This window comes from Zeus faber, assembly GCF_960531495.2.
Source record: "Zeus faber genome assembly, chromosome: 17".
Lineage (NCBI taxonomy): Eukaryota > Metazoa > Chordata > Actinopteri > Zeiformes > Zeidae > Zeus > Zeus faber.
Genome location: NC_137204.1, coordinates 19,450,706 through 19,463,790, shown reverse-complemented (window position 1 = coordinate 19,463,790; position 13,085 = coordinate 19,450,706). Strand labels below are relative to the sequence as shown.

The following is a 13,085-nucleotide window of genomic DNA, read 5'->3' as shown; positions in this document are numbered from 1 at the left end:
AGATGTTATATGCAGTTAGGTAATGTGATTTAGAAAGTTTCCCTTCATCAACAATGCGTATGAAGAATTCACCCAACCATATGAGGCTGAATATTGTGGAACGACAGTATCTCACATTTTCATTACAAAGCAAAGATAAAAAACATGTCTTGCCAATGTATATCACACATGAAAAAATGTATGAAATAAACCTGTCAACAAGCTCATTTAGCACTTATATATGAGATTTAAATGGTCTAAAGTGACCGATCCTACCCACCTGAGGTACAGTCTGTCCCTTGGTGACATACTCATTCCCGACCTTCACTCTGGGGTAGCAAAGAGCCTTCAGCATGTCAGCTGAGTTCAGACCCAGCAGGTAGCCAACTTTGTCAGCATCTAAAAATTCATATCGAATGAATTCAAAAAAATATCATAATTATAATCTTTACTGTTAAATACCCCATATCATTGAACATTGGTCCACATTGAAACTCACCCTCTGTGCCATCTGGTTCAGCCTGCTCCTCACGCTGCTTCTGCTTGAACTTCATGTTACCATGGTGAAGCACAGCACCAGTAAACTTAAAGATGGCCATCTTCTCTTCAGCAATAAAGCCCAGAATATCAATGGCAGTCTGCATTGAAAGTAAGAGTCAAACAATAATCAATACTTACTGATTGTAACTGGTATTGTAATTATCAGCAGCAATAATTATTTAAGGGTTTTAAAATAACTGACATCAGTAGCATCCAGCTCCTCTTTGTCATCAATACTGGCCACAGTGATCTGACCCTGACTGCACATGGGGAAGTCGTAGGGGTTGGTGGTGATGAGAGTCATTTCTGAAGGTAAGTTAAGAATATAACGGAAATTAGTAAATATAGACTGTATAAACAATTGTAATTTCGCGACAACTACATCATCAGTCATTAAGCTTACCAATAATCTCAGGTTTGTGGTTGGTCATCATCTGGTAGAAGATGTGGTAGCCTCTCTCATCTGGAAGCTGGAATGTCACTCTGGACTTCTCCAGCAGATCTGTAAGAATGGTTCATCAACCAAAATCTACTCCAAGTAAAATAGGAGTCAATTTCATATGGACTTTTACTGGATACTTACATGTCTCAATATCAGCAGAAGACAGTTTGCCAGTTGTGCCAAAATGGATTCTGATGAATTTACCCTGTTTTGGAAAACATCATGTTTACTATTTAGAAACAGTCACTGACTAAAGATCTCTGAAGGGTTAAAATCTTCCATACTTACAAAGCGAGAGGAGTTGTCATTCCTCACAGTCTTGGCATTACCGTAGGCTTCCAGCAGGGGATTGGCTGCAATAATCTGATCCTCCAGGGAACCCTGTCATCCAAGTTTGACATTTTAACATCCCTATCAATTAATTTCTCTCTTTAGTTTAAAGAACTTATTCATAGTAACAAACCTGAATCTTTCCTGTGTCCGGCTTCTTGGGTCCTCCCACAGAGATTGTTGCAAAGTACTGGATGACACGCTTTGTGTTCACAGTCTTTCCAGCACCAGATTCTCCACTAGTTAAGGAGGGATTATTTTTTTAATGAAATTGCTTCATAACATGAACTTTGTTTAAATTTTATTTTTTTGACCAATAATAAACTTACGTGATCAAGACAGACTGGTTCTCCCTATCTGTAACATAGAAACCAAAATATGAATTTGTTTTTATACAACATAAGCCCAGCTTTTTCATAATATGTTTTTACATCCACATACCAGTGGCCATGAACTGATAGGCATTGTCAGAGACGGAGAAGATGTGGGGTGGAGCCTCCATACGCTTCTTGCCTCTGTAGGCATTCACAACCTCAGAGTCGTACACTGGGAGCCACTTGTAGGGGTTCACAGTGGCACAGAACAGGCCAGAGTAGGTCTGAAAAGGATGGGATCAAAAAGAGCATTTCAACTCTTCTGTTGATGCTGTATTTAAATAGTAATCCACATAAATCAGTAGGAAGGTAGACTTTCTTACGTAGATCATCCATGCTGCATAACGCTCTTTGAGGTTATACAGCACAGAGGCTTCATTGAGATGGGTCATCATGGCCATGTCCTCAATTTTGTCGTACTTGGGAGGATTCATGGGGGTAACATCGTCCTCCTTGACTGTTTTTTCCTAAAATGTGAAAACGCATTCTTCGTTTTAAACATTCTTAGTTTAAAACCAGTTTCATTAGTAATACCATTAAATTAACTACGGCCTACCTCCTGTGTATCAAGGACTTTCACAGTGACTTTGGCACCATCTCTCTTTAGGATTGTACATTTGACATACAGCTCCTTAGCATCAGTCACATAGGCAGCACTTTTGGCATCAAATGGTCTGCTTTGAGCCTCGATCCTCTCCTTCTCTGGCTTACGGAGGTAAATGGCAGCTTTGCCATAGACGGCCATCTCCGCGTCCGTACTCATGATGGCAACTTACTGTGGAAATCATTGAAGAGGTCAGTCTCACTTATCAACCAGAGATTCCTTGTTTTTTTAAGTTAACAATTGGAGAAATTGGTATATCCTGTATTTTAAAAGATTCTCACCGTTCTCTCTCAATTGCTCACAGAAGAAAAGTTAACTTCTCACTTTAAAAAAAAGGACAATTTGTGTTGTAATTTTGTCACAACAGATATAGATATCATGACAGTAATAATACAACTCACGCAGACTCATATTTAGCGCTGGCTATAATATGTTATCTTTATGTTCAATTTAAATGTAACATGTTTTAAAGGCTTTAGTGAATACTTGTCTACTATCTACTAGTATCTACTAGTAGTAGATACTTGTAGATTAGAAGAGTATTATTGTTACAACTCCTTTACTATGAATGACAGCTGAAGCATCAGTCGGACTCACCACCAGTTGGAACCTCCTGAGCTCCCCTCCAGTCTCTGCATCTCTCCAAGAGCCCTCTTATATACAGGACTGTCCACAGAGGAGGTACTAACTCATTATGGTCATGTCTTTGAATGGCTGATGAATTGAGATTTGCATTTCAATGGCACATCTTGTAGTCCTGACAACCAGGGCCTAACCTTTAACTTGTCCATACCAGGTATGGTATGTCTACCATTTAACGAGGTAAAAAAAGGAAAACAGGAGTCCTTGGCATTGTATTCACTGTCATTGAAGTTGTATTTTTTTTTTATTGCAAATGAATTATGTAAATGTTTTATTTCTTACATTTTACATTTACAAGGTTAGAGTTTACCTAGTAATTCTACAATATGTACACTGGGTTAGAGAATAGTAACCAAGGTTATGACATTAATTGTGTCAAGGTGCCAAAGTAGCCAATTCTTCAGTTGACCTAAATTCTTTGCACACATCAATTATATATTGCCTTTCAGGAGTTTTTAAAACGTGTTTCATAAATTGTGACATCAGATAATGTAATTGTTCAGAATGAATCAATTTAAATCTATAAATAAATCACCTCAATCACGTTTGCATCATTGCCACCTAACAGGCAACTCTTTTGGAATGCTTAGTGGTTTATGAGTCCATGCCAGGGTATAATCTTTGATAGCTGGGGAATTATAAACATTTAGTGGGGATAGTGTTTCATTTATTTATAATTTATATGAGACACTTTCTTTTACTATATGTTTAAATTAGGCAAACTTATTTAATTTGTTTTTCTTACATTAATAGGTATGAATAGTTTAGTGTCTTAGGGTTCTTCTCAGATGCACATATGGCTATTTTGATGAGATCAAAAGATGCAGAATTAAACAGTTAGGTGGTATTGGATGTGTCATATGTGCTGAAAAACTTGTGATTTCAAATAATTTCATTATTTGTCTTTGCAGTACCACACAAAATACTTTTATCACTAAGATGTTGCTCTTCTTTTCTTTTATTCTATCTGAATCAGCTCAATCATGACATTTACTACATAAACAACAGAAGTTGTCTTATAATAGGTCCTTATCAAATGGACTTTTCTCCATCCCTACAGTTTTCCTTTAAATGTCAATCTTTAATGAAGACTTACATAAAATGGTAGCAATATCTAGAACTTTTCATTTATTCATGTTTACAATGCTTATATTCATCATTTGTGTGTATTTATAATATTTAGAAATATACAATAACTGGGTCTCCCATCACTAATTTGATTTAGTGGTGGAACAGCCTTAATTGTCTGTTTGACACTTTTGTGCTGTAAAATAATTTATATGAAAACACTTAAGTCCCATGGTGGCTAATATACCACAAATAACAGAGGACAACTGAGTCAAACTTATTTCACCCTCAACATTTATGACTTGTTGAAAGGCAAACAGCAATGTTGCAATGTGAAGATTGCCTGAGAGGAATCTCCTCCAGAGAGAGAATGACGGAGGCTGCCAGTTCCTCTCCAGATCCCCTTTGGAAGTGCCATGTGCTTCTGGCTTGGCACGTCTCCCCCTCGCCTCTCATTGTAATACCAGGATTAAAATCTAACACTGGCTTGACAGTTATAAATGCTGCCCTGTGCAATATTACACAAATTTGGAAAATCTGGTATATCTTTGTCGAGTATTTAGTGTTTGAGGCAGGAAAAAAAGCATTGACATTATGTTTGTTTTCTTTTAGAGCAAATCAAATCAAGGCTAAAAAAGCTTTAATTGAAAAAGCCCAACTTGCTGCTCACAAAATCATAGTCCGCAAGAAAATATAATTCAACACATCCTGCATGGTGTGTCCCCCTTGGTGTGTATACATGTAGACATGGTCTAATGACAAATTTGGTAATAATAATAACCTTAACTTATAAAACGCTTGATATTTGAAATGAAGTTCAAAGTGAGTTACAGGAAATACAATTGACACAAAATAACTAAAATACAAAATTTAAAGCAAATACCAGAGTTTAAACTTTTAAACTAGACACTAGTTTAAAAGCTGGAAAAATGTAATAAAACAGTTAAGTGCAGGTAGACAACAGACAAATCCCGGTAATTAGTAGGATTTGAAAACAGTGAACACGAAAATAAAGTGTAAGACAATCAGGCCAATAACAGATGAATAATGAAATTAATACAGCGATGAATAAAAAAGGCAGTACTGATTCAAATTAAAATGGGGGCAAATTAAATGGTTGGAGGTATACATTTTGGCTGTCTTTTAAAGTGACCCCTAATGCTTCTTGTCATATTCAACCATTCTACAGTTTAGAAAGGTAGCAGAGAAAAGCACACATTATCTTTGGGTGCTGTGGCAAACATTCAACATAACAGTAGGAGGCCCAGAGGTCTTCAAGTCACCTGAAACAACATACTCTGCATTGTATGTAGGTCAGTCCTAATCCAGTAATAGCTTCATATTCAAGCAAAGGGACTTTGAAGTCCAATCCAACAGACACAGGGCCCGCTGCATTGCAGGTAAGTAGTAACTGACAGTAGTTCCATTGTCTTGAAACTAAATTATGAATCATTTTTTCACCACCCTGCTTAGTTAGAAATGGCCATACTTTGGTAACATTTCTCAAGTGAAAGAATGCTGTTTTAGTCATCTGGCTAATGTGGGATTTAAAAACACCAAGCTTGTAACTATTGATTTGATTTGGGCAGCGTATACCCAATCGTTCGTAAAAGTACATCTACAGTATTAAAAAAAAAAAAAGAGAAACAAGTCAAATTTATTTACTACATAGCCTCTACTCATTGTATAGTCACAAAGGACTTCACAAGCCCACAACTTATTTCACCTTGAAATCAGCATACCCAGTGACCCCATCCAGGCAAGGAGAGAGAGAGAGGTTGTGGTGGTGGTGGGGTATGGTAGGGTGGGGTAGGGTAGGGGACTCAGAAAACCTTGAGAAAGGGTCACAGAAGGAGGGATCCCCTTTCCAGAAAGGCCAGTTGCAATGGATGCCTGGAAGGGAAATCGGTAAATGTCTCCGGTAGAGGTGTGGGTCAGCAGTGGGACCGGTTCAGGGTGGTTAAACTCTCCAGTCACCACAGATCAGTACTGCATCTATATCACAGCAGAAGCTTCTAAATCTGCAAGGCCACAGACATCGTTCTTTCATCGCTGGTTCTCGGCCTTGTTGGTGGATCCTACTTTTTGCGATTCGGGGCAATGGAGCAATCTCTCAATCTCTCTATCTCCGTGTCGCCTCGCTGCCTCTGATGGTACTGCAGATGACAGAAAGCTGAAATCAGGTGCTGGACATTCTACGTCAACCCACTAAAGCACGCACACTCATACGGGTGGTTCCCTTTACTTTCCTTTATACTCTACTGCTGTAGAATATGGAAATCACAAGATTGCCAGCGCCACAATTTATCTTGTGCATCACTGAGCTGCCTCTCTCATTCGCTTGTACCCACCAGTCTGTAAAATCCTGTGTCATCCTCCTCAGGTAAATCCTGTTCATGTAGGTACCTACTATTCCACTGATCAATTAGGGCAGGGGGAAGAAATTGGTCCACAAATTTGCATAGCTGAGACCAATCAGTTTGTTTTCTTGGGCCGTGTGTTAGCAAAATATAACATGTAAAACATAGCATGTGTGAAAGGTAAACACAGCAAGACACCAGAGCCAGACCACATCCGTTACACTCCAAAGTCATAAATCACAAGAAACCAGAAATAAACTAGACACTGCAAAACCTAAGTCACTGCAGATCGTAATATATAAAGCTATACACCTGCCTTCAGAAATGAATTTGTTTAAGCAGCCACATATATTGACACGAATGCTTAATATTTGGATACTAATCCATTGTGGCATGCCTCTTTGGAGTTTTTGGTTTTTGGATGTCGATCTGCCATGAGTGTATGTGTGGATATTTCTATGCAGATTTGGAAGCTGTCGCCGTGCTGTGGGCATGGATGCAGAAAAGATCTGTGTGTCTCTCTGGTCCAGCTGCTGAGTCTGGCTGCTGAGTGTCTATCACTGCAGATATCTCTACAACAGTGTACTGTCTACTTGAACATTGCATATGGTGTAATTAAATACTAGTTTTAATAATACTAATAATATTGCCCAGTCTGCATCCATTGTAGCCTGGCGATTCTGCACGGCTGCCTACACTGTCAAAGTCATTTCCTTCCGGTGCTCTGGGACTTGATTTGGGGGGGGGCAGTAACTCAGGAGGTAGAGCGGGTTGTAGAGCGGGTTGTCTAGTGATCAGAAGATTGCAGGTTCGGTCCCTGGTAGCACACTGACGTGTCGCGCTGATGGCTGCTGCCATCAGTGTATGAATGGGTGAATGTGAGGTATGAAGCTAATGACTAGAAGGGCAATATAAATGCACACCATTTAATAAGGTAAAAACTGATTTATTTGCATGAATGTTCTTTTCTTGTAAATAATAAATCCTGCACTCCTGTAATGAGGGGACTTTCTCAGACACTCTCAGGCTCAATACCCCCCCCCCCCCCCCCCCCGCCCGCCTGCCTCTGGTGATGGAGGCTTCACGGGCCAGATTAAATTGTCTGGCCCCATCCTAGGGGGCCAGACATGCCTGTTCTGTTCGAGAATGTTGTAATGGTCAGAGGGTTGTAGGGCCTGTCTTTCTGAGCCAAAGCGTAAACTGTCCTTAACACAGCAATTGTGGCTTGTACGTACAGTGTATGGGTTGCATTTATTTTATCACACATTTTCTCCAGAGCTTCCTGTCAGTGATCCTGCAGACATACGCACCCTTTGCCATTTTTATATAATTAGAATGGCCACCTCAGCACACGCTTTACACCCCACTTTCTACAGTCAAATCAGGAATATGCGTCCTGCTTATTCTTCCACATGTCCTCTTTCTACATATCAGGGTATGTTAATGTATATGGCCTATGCCCTCCCCCCCTATCTGTTGCCTTGACCTCTAACCCCATGTTTGTCTGTGTGTGTGGGCGTGTGTGCATTCCTCTCTCTCCTCTCAATACGGCTCTAATCATGGCTCATGCACCGCTTGCCTGACCCAGAGTACATTAGTTACTGTCTAACTATCAAACATCGAGTCTGAAAATGTTTTCACCACAAAAGCCATTAATAGGTACAAAGATAGGTAGATTAAAGAATAAATTATAAATATGCGTGGAGGAATTTTGGAAAGACATTTTATCATCCTGAGTGCAGAGCATCACTAAGCTCTTGTCAGCGGAGATTTTTGTCTGCTCAACACCATTCACATGCTCTGCTCCCGCTTGTGCCGGATGTCTAACCTCCCAAATCACCTTCACAAAGCAGTTACTGTAAATCTCAGTCAGTAACTAAAACAAGACGGATGATTTTTGGTACTCACATCATCATTTATCTTTTCTTGTTTTCTACAACAACCTCTGTGCTTCAGTCATTTTTCGTAATTACTCAGTTTACCATGAATGATTGTTACAAGAAGTATGAACACTTTAGCTGTTCTTTTAAACTTAGAACCATTTCTTGTCACTACAGATGCCTATGGTATAGCTTATCATTAGGTCATTGTTTATTGACAATTTTTTATTGCTGGTTGCTTATTTTAAGTTTATTTCTCTGTTTTACTGTTTACTAGGCTAATTTTGTTGTCATTGCAATTTATACGTTTATATTTAATATTTATTATGTTTGTTGTTCATTTTTCTGGTTTCATTGTTTGGTTTATTAAATTGTTAATGCAACACTGTGTTACTTTTTTATTTTAAAGTAACAGCTTCAAAATGGCACCTCATCCATACCCCATACCCTTTTTGTGCACTATATAACTTCTGTGTTCGGGTCCGAAACCACGGGAAAAGTATGTTACGCTTTATGGCGCCACGTAACTTGCTTGACCTTTGGCTCCGGAAATCAATTTTTTTTTTGCCTGGAAAAAATTATAAAAATGGAAAATAATAAATTATAAATGTATTATAAATTAGCCCAATTTGTCAAAATGTCTGGTAATAATGCTTAAACAGGGTCAGGCGGGACGGGCAGTGGTGTGCCCATCACCCACACCACAGTGGTTCGCGCCAGCCCTCACTTTCATTGCGCCACATGGTTTGTTTCACCTTCTGACTAGCGCATGCGAGCCAATCTGTCAGGCCGAGCACATCTGGTACCTACACCGGTAGCAAGGGGCCCCGTCCCTCCCACTACCTTCTCTCCTCGCGGCTCCAGGTAGTGGCGAGGTCCGTGCAAGGGGTGCTATAACCTAGGTGTACATTATATCTGCGTTTCTAACAGAGACTGTTATCGAAACTTGACCAATAATGTTCTAATTTGATCGGTAGAATAAATTATTTTCAGACACTGGAGCGAGTTTTACGACAATGGTGTAATAGTGCATTTGCACTCAGAAAATGTAGTGGTGCCAAATCCCAAATACCAAAAGTTACATAGTGCTGCTTTAAGTTCCTAGGTGTATTACAAATGGAAAATGTATCAATCTTCTTAATATTGTTTAGGTTTATGTACATTGGCAAATGTTCTCATTGGTTTTGACTGTTTTTGTTATGTTTAGGTTCATATTTATTGTTTATTTACACGTTATTTGTATCTACCGTATATTCACATATATATATATGTATAATTATTTATGTACTGTTGATTGTTAGGTTAATTGTATATTTCCAATTATTGTTTTAGTCAATATATTCTATTACCTTATTATTATTATTGTCTATTTTTGATGTGGGCTGCTATGACACTACAATTTCCCTCCATGGATGAATAAAGTACCTATCTATCTATCTATCTATCTATCTATCTATCTATCTATCTATCTATCTATCTATCTATCTATCTATCTATCTATCTATCTATCTATCTATCTGTCTATCTATCTGTCTATCTATCTATCTATCTATCTATCTATCTATCTATCTATCTATCTATCTATCCACTATCTATCTATCTATCTATCTATCTAGTTGTGTGACTTTACAAGGATTTAACCACAGACATTATAAATGCTTTTCGATGATTGCTGGTTTTCTATTTCAATCAATATTCTTTCTATCAACCAAAATTAGGCGAGTTGCGCTATACGTTATTTGGCCTCTAATTTTATTTGTCGCACAATAAAGTATTATTTTCATTTGTCTGCATAAATTAGGGCAAACTCCACAAAGGTGACATGAAGGTTGGTAGCATATACAGTATAAAGGCTTAATTGGTTAACTGATACCACAGTACAGAAAACCTTTTTTTTCTTTTGGTGCTGAGCGCACACAAGTATAAATTAGCACCAAATTCAAGAACTCAAGGAGGAGAGAAGAAATCTCCATTATATATTTTTGGACCTTGTAAATGCCTTCAGCTCTGTGCCACATAACCTTTGTGGAAGGCAAATAAAAACCTAAGGGCTAAAGCAAAATGTTAAACTTCTTAGAGCGTAATCTGTATTTGAAAGAAAAGGAGAAACATATAATTTTGCCACATTGCCTTGCCCTAATTTTTAATAATTGCACAAAAGTTAACTATGAAAGAAATATTTACCTGTGATAGATATCACTTCTGATGGTGATATCTCAGTGAATTGCTACCTGACCACTGTTTTATATAATCTAGTGACACTTAGCTTTAAACTCCCACGGCTGACCTTCAAGTATATACTGTATCTTCTTACACTTTGAATTACAGTGAAACAAATGTTCTCTAATGGGGATTAATAATGGATTTTAGGAAAGCCTGTTTTATCTCTTTCATCATCCGAGAGATTCTACGATTCTGCACAACAAAAGTGTGGAATATAAACCTGGAGCATCAACCTGTGAACGACAGATCATACCATTGTTCATAGTGTTGTTTCTTATTGTTTTTTGTTCATTGTTTATGCAATTTGAGGATCAGTTTTACATTTCTCTGCCTCAGCAGAGCCAGTGAAAATGTTAAGATGTTAAAATGTGATGATTCTTGATGTGGAAGAATAATCATTTAATCTTTATTCATCTTTCTCCATTTAGTAAATAAAAAAATATACTTCAAAGAGTTACAGTCACATCCAAGCTCATCCAAGCCCTGTGTAATGTTCCTAAACACTTATCCTCCCTCCACCCTCGGGAGGGTTGCTTGATCTCAAACTCCCAGGACCATTTGCCAACACACTCAAGAGATACTGTTGTAATGTGTCTAAATTTGGCCTCAGATACAGTAGATGTGTTCTTTCAATGATACTATTAAGATTGGATTCACCAGATCAGATGGATCATCAGATCACAGTGTGAACAATACCCAATTTGGGACCTGACATTTAATGCGTCCTGGCATCCTGCGTTTCTTGATCTCTTTTGTATGCTGTTAATATCTTGAAATGTGAAGCTTGTGAAGTCTTTTGAGACTGTAAGGGATGTAGAAATACACTTGACTGGACCTGGACAACCGACCACTACCATTGTCTTTGGTATTAATTTGAACTATTTTTGCTGTAAGAGGGCTGACGCATATAGTGGAATCTCTTTTTTATTTATTTTCAAGACATATCAATGCCGATCTCTTGTAATAATAGGGAATAAAGTTAGTCTGTGTCCTGTGTTGTCATTTTTCCTTGGGCTACACAATAAATTCCTTGAATTGGCAATGTGTGACTGTGTGTTTACTCCTGATCTATGTGCACCTCAGCAAGGCCAGTGCTGAGGGTCTAATGAGAAAAGAACATCACACTAAATAGAACTGGATGAAGTGCAGTGTCGCACAGGCCATTGCCTCTTTATGACCTCAATACCCAACCCGGTTGATGGTACTACACCCTGAACAATCACACCCTGGACAGAGCACTAAGCACAGATCCTTTCGCATATTTTCCTTTCGCTACAATATTCTTAATTTTTCATCTGTTTGGCATCAGATATACATTCAATTTCATTTAAAAAATCAAAACATTATTGGTCAAACAACACACTAAATATCGATTCCCAAGAGACACTGTCTGGATCCAAAGCATTGATACGTCAGTATCGATATGCACGTCCCTTCATAACAGCACAAGGATTGGGATCTCACCTTTACACAAGCCATTGTTGTCAGTTCCCATCAACACATTCCATTTACTGAGCAGACGGGCAAAGTGTTGGAGAATGTAAGGACGCCCAATAATACAGGCTGCTTTATGTGTCCATGTCCACCTGCCCTTCAATGCCGGTTTGATATATATGTCAAGTGACATACCAGGTCTAGTCTCAGTCCCAGGAACCATCTCTGTACGTTTCATGTGCAGCAAACCCAATATGGCTACTGAGCAAAAAGGTGACATTAGTATCTGCAGCAACATGGTAGACAGGACAGGTAGGGTCTGATAAGATACAGAAGCTGCTGTACAGTTGTATGTGGAGTGCTTTTTCTGCTACACGTGCTTTCCTTGTTTTCTATCCAAGTATAACTTAAGAAGAGAGCCAAAGCGGGACACAGTAAAAAGTCCCATGTGTGACCGCCATCCATCCCTTGGCCATAAAGACACAAGGGGCAGACGGTTAAACAGCTGAAGGCTACTTATTGTGGGAGCATATTGCCTTCATGGTCAACCTCCGTATATAGACAGCTTGCTGACCCTTGCCAACACCACCTGCTTGCTCTGTCAATGCAGATTTTGTTCAGCCTTACCCATTGTAGATGCGATGGGGTTACAAACATAAGACACTCTGAAATGCATGGAAAAATGCATTACAGAATGCAAATGCATCCTAACAAATGTTCTTGTGGTGAAATTGAAGAACGCATTCTACTGCTGTTTGATGCCGATGGTTGTTTTTTTGGAAATTGTATCTCCTCTCAATGTTTCAAACATAGAGAGAGGTGATAATCTCATTGAGGTGACATTAACCTGTTCAATATTAACTGCTGCTGACAGAGTGGTGTGAGAGAGAGAGAGAGCGAGAGAGATAGGCTGTTCTTTAAGATCAGCAGATGGGTGAGATTCACAAGGCACCCTGCGGTTGCAAGGAAAAAAAACAGCCTGCCATGCCAGCAGTAATTACGATCAGACAATGCTTATGGTTATTGTTACCGGTAATTATAATTCAGGAAGATTGCATACATTGATATCTCTGGAATGTCTGTGAATTCTGACGGTGATGTAATTGTGTTTTTATTTTGTATAACAAACTCTGGTGTGTGTCAGTTATCCTCAGAAGCGAATATATTTATAACATTTAATACCCTGCGCTTTGTAGAATCCAATTGTCT

The 13,085-nt window shown here is 38.7% G+C and overlaps 1 protein-coding gene across 1 annotated transcript in view; it reads right to left on the bottom strand.

The window, feature by feature from the left end:
* The window catches only part of LOC307243001 (uncharacterized protein), a 29,182-nt gene extending 26,200 nt beyond the window's left edge, over positions 1–2,982 (bottom strand). Inside the window, 15 exon segments of the mRNA XM_080017651.1 lie at positions 260–378; positions 479–635; positions 637–655; positions 657–694; positions 698–825; positions 923–1,021; positions 1,103–1,166; positions 1,250–1,342; positions 1,425–1,530; positions 1,621–1,648; positions 1,733–1,889; positions 1,989–2,132; positions 2,222–2,440; positions 2,551–2,592; positions 2,867–2,982. Coding sequence (XP_079873777.1) covers positions 260–378; positions 479–635; positions 637–655; positions 657–694; positions 698–825; positions 923–1,021; positions 1,103–1,166; positions 1,250–1,342; positions 1,425–1,530; positions 1,621–1,648; positions 1,733–1,889; positions 1,989–2,132; positions 2,222–2,428 — 1,359 coding nt within the window. The 5' untranslated portion in view covers positions 2,429–2,440; positions 2,551–2,592; positions 2,867–2,982.
* Positions 2,983–13,085: the final 10,103 nt, after the last annotated feature.